Genomic DNA, 14,760 nt, shown 5'->3' with positions numbered 1-14,760 from the left:
GATCTCTGGACCGTGGCCTGTCTTCCGGCAGCCGGTGAACCTTATTCTCGCCCAAGGACTGAATCATGTCTTTCAGCTCCTTCTCAAACAGGAGCTTGCCCTTAAAAGGCAGGGACCCCAACTGGGACTTAGAAGAAACATCCGCAGACCAGTTTCGCAACCACAATAATCTCCGTGCCAATACAGCTGAGACCATGGAGCTAGCGGACGTCCACAAAAGATCATAAAGGGCATCCACACTATATGCCACCACTGCCTCGAGGCGCCCTGCTTGACGAACTTCTTCTTCAGAGAGAGAGAGACATTGGCCTGCAGCTGTTGCACCCAGCGGAGACCTGCTCTCAACCCAAAATTGCTACACATCGCTGCTCAGACCCCCAGTGCAGAGACCTCAAAGATTTTCTTAAGCTGCAATTCAAGCTTACGATCCTGCAGGTCCTTGAGTGCCGTGGCCCCCGTGACTGGAATAGTAGTTTTCTTCGTGACTGCAGACATGGCCGCATCCGCCTTCGGAACGCGAAGAATCTCCAAAGCTTCCTCTGGCAGAGGATAGAGCTTATCCATTGCTTTTGTGACCTTTAACCCCAAATCTGGGGTATCCCATTCTCAGAAGAGCAGGTCCATGGCCGAGAAATGAAAAGGGAAAGATATAGGAGGGACTTAGAATTGGAATTAGGAGGGACTTAGAATTGGAATTCTTCTAAGGCCCAACAACACCAGGTCTATAGAGCCCAAATGAGAATCTGCCGGAGGCGCCTCGATTCCTAATTCCCCCAAAATGGCAGGAATGAGGGGCGGTAATTCCTTTTTGTGGAACAGATGGACCACCTTTGGGTCATCTCCCTCGATGATATGGGACTCCTGAGCAGCACTCTGTTGCTGGTCCCCCTCGCCCGCTACCCCCCTCGGAGGCTGGGCTGGTAGGTCCAGACCATCCTGGTCCCTTGTGTCTGAGGACGTGACCGAATCGTCCTGTAGCACTATGGTCTGTAAGGGACACTTAAGTTTAGTGACCCCTTGATCCCTACTGTGCTTGGACTGTTTCCGTGTAGGTTTGACAAGCCCCTGCTGTTTATTAGACTTCCTGGCCTTAAAGGCCTTATGCATTAACAGGACAAAATCGGAATTGAAAAAAGAGGAGGAGGAGGAGTTCCCATCCCCATCGGGGTCCTCCCCCAACGAAATCAGGTCAGCAAAAGTCGATTTGGCCCCCCCCTGAGACCGGGTGCTGAGGCAACAGGGAAGGCGGCAAAATGCTGTCCCCTGACGTGGCCCGAGCTGCTGCGCCGAAATCATTCAAAATGGCGCCCGTCCCACGCTCAGTGGCAATGGGGCAGGAGAAGTATCAGGCAGCTTCCCGAACGCGTGGGAGATTGAAGAAAGTCGCATCACAACCAACCCCCCCCCCCCGGGAAGGCAGCCAGTACAAAGATTGTCCCGTGACAAGCGAGAACACGCCGAGTCGCTCGACCGGAACGCTGACTGCCGCGGCATGTCAGCTGAGGAAAAAAAAAAATCAAAGTTCTGCTGCCTTATTTATTTATTTTATTTTTTTTAAATCGCCGCCACAAGAAATACAAAAGTTAAAAATATCCGCAGCAAGAGGGAAGGGAGAGCCGACACAGTTCACTTTGTTTTTTTGTACTTGCTCAATACAGCCAAGGTCCTGTTGCCTGTCCTCGCGGGGGTGAGTGATCCGGGCTCCCCAGTGTCAACCCCGAAGCTGCAAAGTACTGGCTATCTGGTCCTCGACCACAAGCCACAGCTGCCTCGTAGACCAGGGGGGAGGGGTCCCTCCGGATGTAGCGACCCCCCGGGAGGCTGAGGAATTTATTTTTTTTTAAATGGGATCTATCCCTCCAAATCAAATCAAAAACAGACACTCCAACCTGTCTATCTGACTGAAAACACCAAATTCAATAAGCAACCAATTCAGACTGTGGGTTGAGCACTTCTACCATCTGCTGGAGACAGAGAAATACTGGCAGACTGTGGGTGGCACAGAGTCTGTCAAAACTTTCTCTGTCTCCATCAGCTGGGAGGGAGGCAAAACCCAGGAGTCTGGACTGATCCGGGTACATACAGGGAAGAGGACTTGGCCCGTGAGGCTACCAGTGGACCCCATCTCTCCAGCTGCCGAAGAAAGAAGGAGGAGCCCATTCTCCTGCTCACATATATGCTTGGTGAGAGGCAGAGGGAGCGTGTGTATGTCCCTCTCTCATACACACACACATTCATGCTTGGTGAGAGACAGAGGGAGCATGTGCATGTGTGAGACATACACACACACACATACACACTTTCTCTGCACCTCTCACACACACAGACATGCTTCTTCCATCTCTCTTTCACACACACACGCTTCCTCTCTCTCTCACACACATACACATGCAGACAAATACTGAACTGGAAACCACAAGCCAGATTCTGTATGCAATACAATGAAAAAGCAGAATATTGCTATTCCTCAAAACAATACAATCAAGAAATATAAATCAATCAGAATAGTAAAACCATACTAAAAAAAATATACATTTCAAAACAGCTGATGAACAGAATAATATTCAATAATTAAAAGCTCCTGTACAAATTTTTAAAAATGTCCTAAACATCGAAAAAAATATTTCAAAACAGCAGACATCAAATGACACCCAGTAATTAAAACTAATAAGGATTTTAAAAATCTCCCACTCTCCATACCTGTCTCCCTGAGATTGTCGTGAACTGGGGGTACACAGAGACACAAACAAAATATGCTCCTTCTGTCTCACACATATACATGCTTGGTGAGAGACAGGGAGCTTGACTGTGTGTGTTTGAAAGAGACAAACACATGTTTCCTCCGTCTCACACATAAGACGTTTCTTCTGTATCTCTCACACACACACATGCTTCCTCTCTCTCTCACCCCTACCCCCGCACACAGGCACCCTCTCATACACACACACACACACACTCACTCTTCTATACATTCACCGTCTCACACACAGGCATCCTCTCATACACACACACCCCTACACATACAGAACATGGACACAACAATACCCACACACCCTCATACATCCACACACCCCCATACACCTCATACATAAACACACACACACAACCTCATACACACACCAACACATCCCCCCTCATACACTGGCACTCTCACAGGGCCAGTCTCTTCCTTCTTCGGCTGCCGGTGGCACCGCAGGGCATACCTGGGAACTTTAGATTTCTGGTCACCTGAGATTATCATGAAGTAGCGAGGTGAGGGAGGGCACGCACACAAAATTTGTCTTACACATACACACTCTAATATACACACTTGTTCACTCACTCCTTCGTTCACACACATACATGCTCATTCTCACTCACTTCTCTCCCTCTCTCTCACACACATACATGATCACGCACACTCATTTCTCTCCTTTTTACAGCCTGATTTATTTATTTATTTAAGGCTTTTTTATACCGTTTGCACATTGTAACGGTTTACATAGAACTGAGAGGTTAAATAATGTTGGATAAACATTTACATAGAACTGCTTGCAACATAAGATAATGAGGTACATAACTATCAATGAGATATTAATAATGAATACTATAACAGAGATAAATATATATAAATATTTAGAAAGCAATTCTCATGATAGAAGCTTTGCCTACCCCTGCTCTAGCCCTAGGCAAAGCCTCTATCATGAGAATACCCCAGAGTATCAATATGTTACGGCTTACTGTATAGACTTTGAGTGTCTTTTTTGCGGGGTTTTCTGTTAGTTCACAATGCGTCTGGCTGTGGAAGATGCTTGTGTTGCTATTACTATGAGGTGATACCAGAATTTGAAAATATTTCTTGTTTGATGAGTTGTAAGGGAAACACCCAAGCTCCATTGTTGGATAAATTTCCATGGATGCACAGTGTATTACAGAAATGGAGGTGCAGGATTCAGATTGACATTCTTTTCCTTCCTGTATACTTCCCAGTCTTCACTCTCATAGCCATATAGAATTAGTTGAATGAGGCTATCAAATAATTTTATAGTGTGAAACTGGCCAGCTTTTTTAAATTAAGCAGAAGACCCTTTGGTCTTTCTTATTAAGACTTTTTTTAATTGCCAATTATAAAGCAGGGAGCCAAGCTACAGAGGTGGGTGTGATGAGGAAATGTCGTTTTGGCTTCCCCCCCCCCTCCTGCCCCCCCAAATTCTTCTGTAGAGACGCCACTGATTTTCTGTGGCCTTAAGCAATAGTACAAGGTTTGGGGGGGTGCTGGAGGCACCCACATGCATTGGCCCCTGGGTGCCAGAGACCCTTGGTGTGCGCCACTGGGCGCGAGCCACATGAGGCCGCAAGCGGTGGCAAAGAGGAGTGGAGATTTTGCGGGCTGCGAGCAGCTCCCAACCTGCCCGCGGCCCAGAAAACCACACACTCGGCGGGCACGATCGAGAACGATGTAGGAGTCGGGGCCGGGACCGTGGGGTGGATTTGCACGACAGAAGGTGCTTAATCCCCTTGCCCCGGCCCTGCCGCCGCCAGATACTCAATCAGGTGGTTGAGGCAGGAGAGGTTGGGCCGGGGACAGGTCGTCTTCCGAGGCGCAGTGCGCGCCCGAGTCATGGCAGAGCCTTCTGCGCCGGGTCTGCGGGTCGGGTGGAGGGATTCTCCCGCCAGTGGACGGGGTGCTCTGCTCCCTTCCCTCCCCCCCCCATTGGAGTTAGTCCTGAAGATTTAAGTTTCTTCAGTTCTGCTTTTGCATTTATTTATTTATTTTGCATTTATTCTGAGCACCTTTTGGTGTCCCTTTGCCCCCTCACCAAACGTGAGGGATCCTCCCCTGACCCAGTGCCCTGAAGAAGGGAACCCCCTCAGCCTCCCCTTCTAGAAGGGGGGATCAGGACCCCCCCAGGTTGTCGGCCTCTTTCCCCTCCCCCCTCATTGCTGAGGAGGAGATAGATGAGTAAACAGGGGGTGGAATGAGTGGCATTGGGCCGAGGCCATCCTGCAGCTTTTAGTTTTAAGTCCTTCCCCCACCCTATTGTTAGTCTCCTTTCCTTTAAGGCTCCATCCTCTCCTCCCCGCTAGGGGCGCCTCTCCTCCTCTCGTCTCTCTCACCTGTCACCTGACAGGGGCGCCTGGCCTTCCCCTTCCCCCCCTCATCTGTCACCTGACAGGGGCGCTTCCTCCTCCGCGCTCTCGCTGGTCACCTGACAGGGGCGCCTGACCTTCTCCGCCCCCCCTCCTCGCTGGTCACCTGACAGGGGCGCTTCCTCCTCCGCGCTCTCGCTGGTCACCTGACAGGGGCGCCTGGCCTTCCCCTTCCTCCCCTCATCTGTCACCTGACAGGGGCGCTTCCTCCTCCGCGCTCTCGCTGGTCACCTGACAGGGGCGCCTGACCTTCTCCGCCCCCTCCCCCCTGTCACCTGACAGGGGCGCTTCCTCCTCCGCCCTCCCGCTGGTCACCTGACGCGGGCGTCTCTCCCTCCCAGCCTGCTCGTTTCCGCGCGGGTGTGGCTGCACCGGAAGCGGAAGTGCTTCTCCTTGTTGTTGTTCCTGTTTCGGGTCATGTGAGCGGGGCTGCGGCTGCTGTGTGTGTGTGAGTGTGAGAAGTGGAGTTGCTGCTCCGGGGCTGAGGGCGGATCTCTGGCCGGAGCCCTCCTCCTCCCCCCCCCACCCGCAGCACCTGCAGAGAGCGCGAGGAAGGAGCCAGCGCGTCGGCCGCTGCCGGCGCCATGGGCTGCTGTTACAGCGGCGAGAGCGAGAGCTGCGAGCAGGTGAGAGGGAGGGGAGCCCCGTAAGAGGGGCGAGGAAGCCTTAGGTCCTGGGAGACCCCTGGAAAGTGAGCTCCGAGCTCGGCCTGTTAGTTCCAGCCCTCGAGCCCTTCCAGGCGCCCCCCAGGACATGCACAGAGCCCTTTAGAAACTCGCTGAAAGTGTGGCTCGGGGGTCTTCTGAGCAGCCATAGTGGCATACAGTATTAATCAGTTGTGAATTAGTCATGCACTTCTTCTCATTCAAGTTATTTTTTTCGTTCCTGAGAAGGGATTAATGTTGAAAAAATGGTTCAGGTATCTCTTGTTTAGGTGCTTCAGCTATTATGAAGTATATCTGGATGGGGGAGGTGGAATGGGGTAGTACTGATAGGATTTTCAGCAGAGCCCCAGGCAAGTGTCGCACTCATACCACAAAGCAGGAATACAGATCAGGCAGCTGAAGAGCAAATCTTCATCAGAGCCCTGGGCAGGTGTCACACTGATAATGTAAAGCAGGAATACAGCACAGACAGCTGAAGGGTAAATCTTCATCAGAGCCCTGTGCAAGTCTCACACTGATAATGTAAAGCATGAATACAGCTCAGACAGCTGAAGGGCAAATCTTCCTCAGAGCCCTGTGCAGGTGTCACACTGATAATGTAAAGCAGGAGTACAGCACAGACAGCTGAAGGGTAAATCTTCATCAGAGCCCTGTGCAAGTCTCACACTGATAATGTAAAGCATGAATACAGCTCAGACAGCTGAAGGGCAAATCTTCCTCAGAGCCCTGTGCAGGTGTCACACTGATAATGTAAAGCAGGAATACAGCACAGATAGCTGAAGAACAAATCTTCCTCAGAGCCCTGTGCAGGTGTCACACTGATAATGTAAAGCAGGAATACAACATGGACAGCAGAAGACTAGAGATGCCAGAGTCAAGAATGTCCATAATAAATATACAACTTAAAAAAAACAGAGAACAAAAAAACCCAACCAGAAACAGAATACTGTGTATTGGGACAAAGGAAATGAAAATGGAGCTATATCTAAGATAAGAAAGATGAAACCTTAGAATCAAAAAAAGGGCAGGTTGATATTTTGAGGAATCTAGCTAGTACTGCTGTTTTAAGATCAGTCCCTCTTCTCCCCAGAACTTCTTGTCACATGAGAGCAAGCATGGGTATTATTTTCAGAAAGCATATTCCCATTTATTATATTATTTATTATTTAAATAGTAGTGGACAATATCTTCTATTGGATATTTGGAAGTCTTTTATGCAAAGCATATCATTGGTAGTCCCTCACTGCTGAGGATAATTGCAGAGCTGCCAAATTACCAAGGCCTAGATTTTCTGACAACTCTATTCTGATGCATTATGGAACTTGTGGGACGAATTTCAACTACAAACTACCGCACTGCTTTGGAATGTAAATTCAAAATCGGGACTGTTCAAAAAGTCTCCCTGGAACTGGGTAACTTGGCAGCTCTGTGATCGTTTTCTATGATCATCCTATCTTTGGGTTCAAAGGTGGTTGAAGAAGCTGATCCAGGACCAACAGACTATTGCAGATTGGATCGGTGGTTCAGTCTGTAGTACGCTGTTTTTATTATTCCTGCTTTTTTACATTCTGTTGCTGTCACAGAGTTTCAAAGTGCAGATACGTCCTCCATCTGGGATGGTCTTGGGCAGTAGTTTTCTACAAATGTGTCAATGTTGGACTGGAGGGTGTCCTTGAAGCCTTTTTTATGCTTCCTTTTTAGTATGTGCCTTGACTGAGCTAGGAGAATAAAACTTAAAAATTGATTAAATGGTCAGTTTTCTTAGTGGAAAAGCATAAACAGTGGAGTGCCTCAGGGATCTGTACTTGGAAAGGAATACGACAAGTGAGGTTATCAAATTTACAGATGATACAAAATTATTCAGAGTAGTTAAATCACAAGCAGATTGTGATAAATTACAGGAGGACTTTGTGAGACTGGAAGATTGGGCATCCAAATGGCAGATGAAATTTAATGTGAACAAGTGCAAGGTGATGCATATAGAGAAAAATAACCCATGCTATAGTTACACGATGTTAGGTTCCATATTAGGATTTACCACCCAGGAAAAAGATCTAGGCATCATAGTGGATAATACATTGAAATCATTGGCTCAGTGTGCTTCGGCAGTCAAAAAAGCAAACATAATATTAGGAATTATTAGGAATAAAATGGAAAATGTCATAATGCCTCTGTATCGCTCCATGGTGAGACCGCACCTTGAATACTGTGTACAATTCTGGTCACTGCATCTCAAAAAAGATATAGTTGCGATGGAGAAGGTACAGAGAAGGGCAACCAGAATGATAAAGGGGATAGAACAGCTCCCCTATGAGGAAAGGTTAAAGAGGTTAGGGCTGTTTACCTTTGAGAAGAGATGGCTGAGGGGGGATATGATAGAGGTGTTTCAAATCATGAGAGGTCTAGAACAGGTAGATGTGAATTGGTTATTTACCCTTTCGGATAATAGAAGGACTAGGGGGTACCCCATGAAGTTAGCAAGTAGCACATTTAAAACTAATCGGAGAAAGTTCTTTTTCACTCAGTGCACAATTAAGCTCTGGAATTTGTTGCCAGAGGATGTGGTTAGTACAGTTAGTGTAGCTGGGTTTAAAAAAGGTTTGGATAAGTTCTTGGAGGAGAAGTCCATTACCTGCTATTAATTGAGTTGATTTAGAAAATAGCCACTGCTATTACTGGCATCAGTAGCATGGGATAGACTTAGTTTTTGGGTACTTGCCAGGTACTTGTAGCCTGGATTGGCCACTGTTGGAAACAGGATGCTGGGGCTTGATGGACCCTTGATCTGACCCAGTATGGCAATTTCTTATGTTCTTATATTCTTAACTTCAGTATTTTGAAGCCATGTGCAAAGAGAATGAAATGGTTATAAGATGAGGAGCAGAGGAAGAGAAGTGCTTTTCAATACTGAGGCATATGTACAGAGAAGGCCAGAAATGCAGTGGATTCTGTGGTGAGGTAGGCAGGCATTTTAGAAATATTATGGAGATTGCACTACCCCTGACCCAAAGAGCTCACACTCTGAGTTTTGAGCCCAGGGATGTTAAATGGCTCGCGTGGTATCACATGATGAGTGGTGAGAAGAGATACAGAACCAAGATCTCCAGGTTCAAAGTTGTAACCACCTGCATTCCACCACCGCTATTGCAAAATATAGTATGTGTAATGGCTTAGTGCCCGATTCTAGGAAAGGTGTGTAAGGAAACTTAACAGCAGTTGCAAGGGGTGGGGGAAGGGACCAATACCTGCTGCCACCGTCCTGTTCTCAGCCATTGCCCAGCAGCTACTTCCATAAGCAGTGGCCAAATAATTGCATGGAAATGGTTTGTAAATACAAATAAACCTGCACCTCTTGTAATGGGATCAAGACATTTTCAGCACTGTACGTTCCACTTTTTAATCCAACCATACCCCCATTTGCTTTACCGTCACATGTGATAATTAATCTGCAGATGAGGCGAAGAAGAGATCTAGTATTCAGGGTAACTGGATTATTTGCGGGTCGGGAGACCTTTTTTTTTTTTTTTATTGGACATTGCTCTTGACATTTTCAAATTGTTATCAATCCTGACTGAAGAAACAGCAGTAGAACTTCACAAATTACACAGAGTTAGGTTTTCTGCAGGGCCCAGGTGGATGTTAGGGGAAGAGAGGAGACCAGTTTCCAGCAGAGCAACACTGGCAGGTAACTTCAGGCAGTGTGCATGGCAGTAAAGATCTCCCATCACTTGTGTTGGACTCCACACTCGGTGAAGGTGGAAAGGAGTTAGAAGAGCAAAAAGAATGAGGAGGATGATAAAGAGAAAGTCAGAGGTACAGGCAGGAGCCCATCGAAATACCAAGAGTCACTGTGAGGTAAACTGAAGGTCATACCAAGGTGATAGAGGGATTGCTTGTCTTTGGTGAAAACCTTTTTGGAATTAGCCATTTTTTTCATGAATTTCCTTCTTGCAAAAATGCACAGCTTAGTTCTTGGTTTTGCTGTGAGTAAATCTCTAGTTTTTAATTCTGAAATGGTGTGGGGTTGTTGTTTGTCCGTTGGGTCTGTACAACAGACAGATGCTTCCTGTTTCACATGATGAAAGAACTCCAATAAAGTTTATCAGTAGTGCTTCTAGTTTGCTGTGAGTCTCCAACTGTTGCTGGTCCCTCAGTGCTGCCATGACTGCTACCCTGCACTCTTCTCCCTGCCCCTTCAGCTGCTGCCAACCCCGGCCTGTTGCCCCATCATACCTTCACTTGCTGCTTCTAGTCCCAAGCCATGGCTTTCTGTCAGTCTGACCCTAAATCCCACATTTTGAAGGCTTAAAATCCATTTTGTAAGGCTGTAAAATGGAGCTTGTACTTCAGAGACTTGTGTAAGATTTAGATTTGTGTTTACAAAATCTACAGATGAAGATTGACTAGGCAAATAATATATTCTCAGTAGATGGGGAAGACCATTTTTTGGCATCTGAAAATATTCCATCAAACATTTTGTTTTAAACAGCTCAATAGCAGAGAGATTCTTAACCTTCAGGAAATTTGTCGCTCTCGAGTTCCTCGTTTTAGGTCTGACAAAATCCCAGCAGAGAAGCACAAAATAACAAACATGGCAGGAAAACTGACAAAAAAAATAATAAAAACTAAACTAGAAAAAAAGAGCAAAATAAGAATTAAAAAAAAAAAGCAAGAGCAGCAGCAACAAAAGAAAAGAATGAAAAAGTGAGGCTAGAACTTTCCCCTGGGCTTCTAAAAATGCTTAACTGCCTCCTGAGCGGTCTATTTCCCAGGATTAAAAACGTCGTCTAGCTCGTCAGCATTAGGGTTGGAAAAACGTTATGAAAACTTAGGTGCCAGGCAAAATGGTTTGGGACCTGAGGAAAACTCTTCCCAAGCCCTGTAATGTATCATTTATTTTTGGGGGTTTTTATTGTGCTACTTTTTGTTCTTGCTCCTCTTCCCTCTCTCCAGCCTCACCACTTCCCCCCTGGGCCTGCGCTTGGGGTAGCGTCAGGAGCCAGGCGTGGGCTTTCTCCAGCTCTGCTGCCCTTCCTCCCCAGTGAAGTAAATTAGGTCGCTCCGTCCCATACCGGGACCCACGTTTGTAATAAACTAGAATCAAATACTGTGCGCATCCCCCGTGTGTAGAGGAGACGTTTTCCCAATCCCAGTATTGTGCAAATCGTAGGACAGGGTGGGAGGGGATGATGCCACCATTAGGGGTCCTGGCAAGAGTTCTTACAAGTCTCTAATGATTGCGTTAAAATTAGTTAAACGACGGAGGCAAGATGGCCACGGCTATCTGAAACCCTGCCAGTGCTGCCGGAGTTCCTTTTTTTTTTTTTTCCATCTTTTCATTTACTTTGAGAGCTGCAGAAGCATAAAGGGAGACTGTGTTTTTCCATCTGAAGACAATTCCCCCCCTGCAGGCTGGAACCAGTCTCGCGAATCTGTTTGTGACTGCAGCTGCTAGTGGAGATGCCACGGCCGATTCTGCCTCTCCCGTGCCAGCAGTCATCCAGCCCTCGGCCAGGCCGCTGAGAAGGAGATCCTGGATAATAATACTGTGTAAATTGGGCTGCCTGGGGCAGGAGAATGGCCTGCCTGGGAGGTTACAACCAGTGAAGTGAGGGACCTGGGACTGGGGATTTGCCTGGCAGCGTACTGTTTCAGCAGAGACCCTGCTAAGAGCCTCAGATGTAGGCAAGTCCCCTATTAAATATGCAGTTGATGCAAAGGTCTATGGGGGGGGGGGGTCTTGAGATAAAATCTTTGGCTCATGTGTGAATTGGGAACAATAAAAAAAAAAAAAAAAAAAGGGAAACTATTGAGCAGCAGATTGGGTGGGTCCTAAAACCGTGAGCATGCATTGATTAAGGATGGTTAACAGTTAGGCCTCTTACACCTCTGCTTTAATGCAGGCTTAGTTGAAGGTTGCACGTCCTGTTTCTCCTTATGGTAATTCCATTGCTTTGGAAATGTCACAGTATGATCCTCCTATCCAGTGCTACAGATCAATGTCAGACGAGGGTATTGGGATTTGACATCCTGCCATTTGCTATTTTATCCAGAGGATGGGTTCTCATTCTTACTGAGGAAGAGAAACAGGTTCTCTGTAACCTTTTTTTGTTGTGGGGCTTCCCCTCTATTTCAAGCTTGTTGGCATGTAACCTGTTTCAAGAACTTTAGAAGATATACAGAGATCTTCCGAGGACGAGCCATATGTGTTATATGCTTTAGGGCAGAAGAGCCCCGCCGGATGCAGACCACTTCTAGTCTCACAGATCTTAGTGTCATTACAGCACTTGTCCCACTTCATGTCATGAGCGCATGTTACAGAGGGGGGTAGGTGAGGTATCCGGAGTCTCTAATGTATGATACAGGATATTCCTAGTAAGCCTCTGAAGAATGCAAGAAGAGGAATGGTGGACTGTAGCAATCTGTATGCATAACTTGGAAAACACAATAGGGTTAGCAGAATGAAAGCTGTAGAAGAGACAGAAGTAACAATCTCAGCACGAAACGAATGCTGAGTGGCAGATCTTTAGTAAATAGGACCAATTTGTCTTGTTCTCATTTGACCGACTCCCATTCCCTGGTCATGGTGACATTTCTTTGAATAATGGAAAGTCTCTTGATCCGTGATGAAGAAAGCCTGAAACTTTTTGTGCTAATTTGCTTTAGATTATAAATTAGTTTCATCGGGATCTAATAAATTGTAATATTATCAGAAAATCTCGATAGTGTTAAAGAAGCTGCCTGGACATAAGAGCAGAGGAGCAGGGAGAGAGCGGTGAGAACAGCAAGATAAAGACAGGCAGGTGGGAATGGAGGAGAAAGGCGAGGAAACCCGTAAGCCAAGCAAGGAAGACCTTGGAAGCGGTGGATGAGATCGTGGTAGCAGAAGAAAGCTGTGTTAGGAACTGGGACGCAGATGAGGACCTTGCGTTGGTCTGCACCTTCTCTCCGAGTCCAGCCAGTTTAGTGTAATATTCTGAGAGCGCTGTACTGGGTGAGGTTGCAAAGGCCATTCTGACTGCAGAGAGGAACCAGAGGTGTTGGGTACAACACCTGTAATGCATTCAGGGTATGGAGCTGCGGGGGGGGGGGGGAGGGGGTAGAGGTAGAATGGGGAATGGGAGGTAGCTGAAGGGAAAAGAGAAGCCTTTGGGAAGAGGGGGAGAGAGGAAGGGAAAAAAACAAACAAACCAACAAATGGAGAACAGAAAGAGCTTAAACCAGAAATAGTTTAAACCTGCAGCAAACGCTGGAAACTGTTTCATTAAAAAAGTATCATTGGTGTGTCAGTTTTTAGGAAGCACCTTCCTGGCCTTAAGGTATGTTTTATTGATATGATTTATATATTGTAACCCGCTCTAAATACTATCCCCATCCCCTTAAGGCTGATGTAGGGCCAAATCAGTGCCTGTGTGCTGGGGGATGGGCTCTTGCCTTGAGAGCAGCCGCTGACGTGTCCCGAGTGCTCGTCGGACATGGAAGGGCCTCGGCCACTCCGGGATTTTCATTCTCTTCCGCAGGATACCTGGAGTTGGGTTTTAAACAGAGTCTGGCAGCGAGAGCCACACTGTAGGATTTTCCAGGATTGGCAGAGCCAAAATCCTCAGCAGCCAGGGAAAAAAAAATCGTTGTAACATTGCCTTTTTTTTTTTTCCCCTTTATATTTTGGCAATTTCTGCTCTACTTTTTCCCTCCCCTCCAGCCTTTCTCTCCACCTTCTTCTGTGGCCGTGGCCAAACTGTAGCTGACCTGGCAAGAGGCTGAGGTGAATGAGTGGTGTGGCTCCTGCTGAGTAGCAGGGCAGTACCGTGGGGTTAGTGGGGAAGGCTCCAGTTACTCACTCCAGCAGGCAGCAGGTTTGGAGATTTCACAGGCTGTCTTGTTGCACTCCCATGGTGGTTATGTGCATGTGTGGCGAGCGGTCCTGCCTGCTCCCATCCCCATCTGCACCCCCTGTACAGTGCCTGGGTGCCACCTTGGTGGGGTCAGACCACATGTCCCTTGAGCCTAGCATCCTGTCCTTCCACAGTGGCCAGTCCCTAAATGTAGGGTCAGTTTCTTGCTGGTCTCCCTGAGTCACCTGGGTTATAACTGTTGATGGACTTTTCTTCCAGGAATTTGGCCAAACCCTTTGTAATATAATATATGGGATATTGATAACTTGTGAGATCTGATATACAGTAATAAGAATAGAGTTAGTTCTCAATAAGAGAAGGATCAGAGATCATAGTTGATTGAATATCAATGGTGGTGCTGTGGTATTTGAAAACAACAAAGAACAACCTGCATCTAGTTGAGTCATTTTGTACTGGATGTCATTCTAAACATAGTAGAAATTATTGGAGTTTTGAAACATAATATTTGCATAGAAGGGCACAAAAAAAACGGAGGAGGTTGGCGGTTCTATGATTATAACATGCCAAATGAGGCAGGGTTGCCTACACTATTACATGAGACCCTTCCAACCCTTCTACAAAAAATGTTTTCTGGTTACAATTCATAAAGAGAATTCCACAGTTCGTGCAGGTGTAAAAATTTTTTTAAAAATAATAATTAAAAATACAAAAGCTCAGTAATAGTACACCCCATAAACGTTTTTCACAGTGAGTGAACCTTTTTGGTTCCTTTTTGATTTTTGGATTATTTAACACTGTGTATGTGGCATTGATACGTTCAACCCTTTATAAGCCAAATTATGCTACTTGCCTTGACCACATCTGGCAACGAATTGCACAGTTTGATTGTTAATTCATTTTGTTTAGAATTATCTACAGTCGTGGCAGTTTACAAATTAACATACATAAAATTAAATACAATACAACAAATTACATATATGGCCTGCATCCCCACGTAATCGTCAGTCTGCATTCTCTTCTCCAGTTTGTTTTTAAATCTGCCACCTGTTAGCTTAGAGGAAGGTCCCCAGCCCTACTCTTATTCAAAAGGATAAATAACCGTTGCTATT

The 14,760-nt window shown here is 46.5% G+C and overlaps 1 protein-coding gene across 1 annotated transcript in view; it reads left to right on the top strand.

Moving 5' to 3' along the window:
* Nucleotides 1-5,466: 5,466 nt before the first annotated feature.
* The window catches only part of LOC115091809 (ragulator complex protein LAMTOR1-like), a 33,056-nt gene continuing 23,762 nt past the window's right edge, over nt 5,467-14,760 (top strand). The window contains 1 exon segment of the mRNA XM_029602034.1: nt 5,467-5,756. Coding sequence (XP_029457894.1) covers nt 5,715-5,756 — 42 coding nt within the window. The 5' untranslated portion in view covers nt 5,467-5,714.

The sequence above is a fragment of the Rhinatrema bivittatum genome, chromosome 5, assembly GCF_901001135.1.
Source record: "Rhinatrema bivittatum chromosome 5, aRhiBiv1.1, whole genome shotgun sequence".
Lineage (NCBI taxonomy): Eukaryota > Metazoa > Chordata > Amphibia > Gymnophiona > Rhinatrematidae > Rhinatrema > Rhinatrema bivittatum.
The sequence above is the reverse complement of the archived record's forward strand: the minus strand, read 5'-3'. Positions and strand labels throughout refer to the sequence as shown.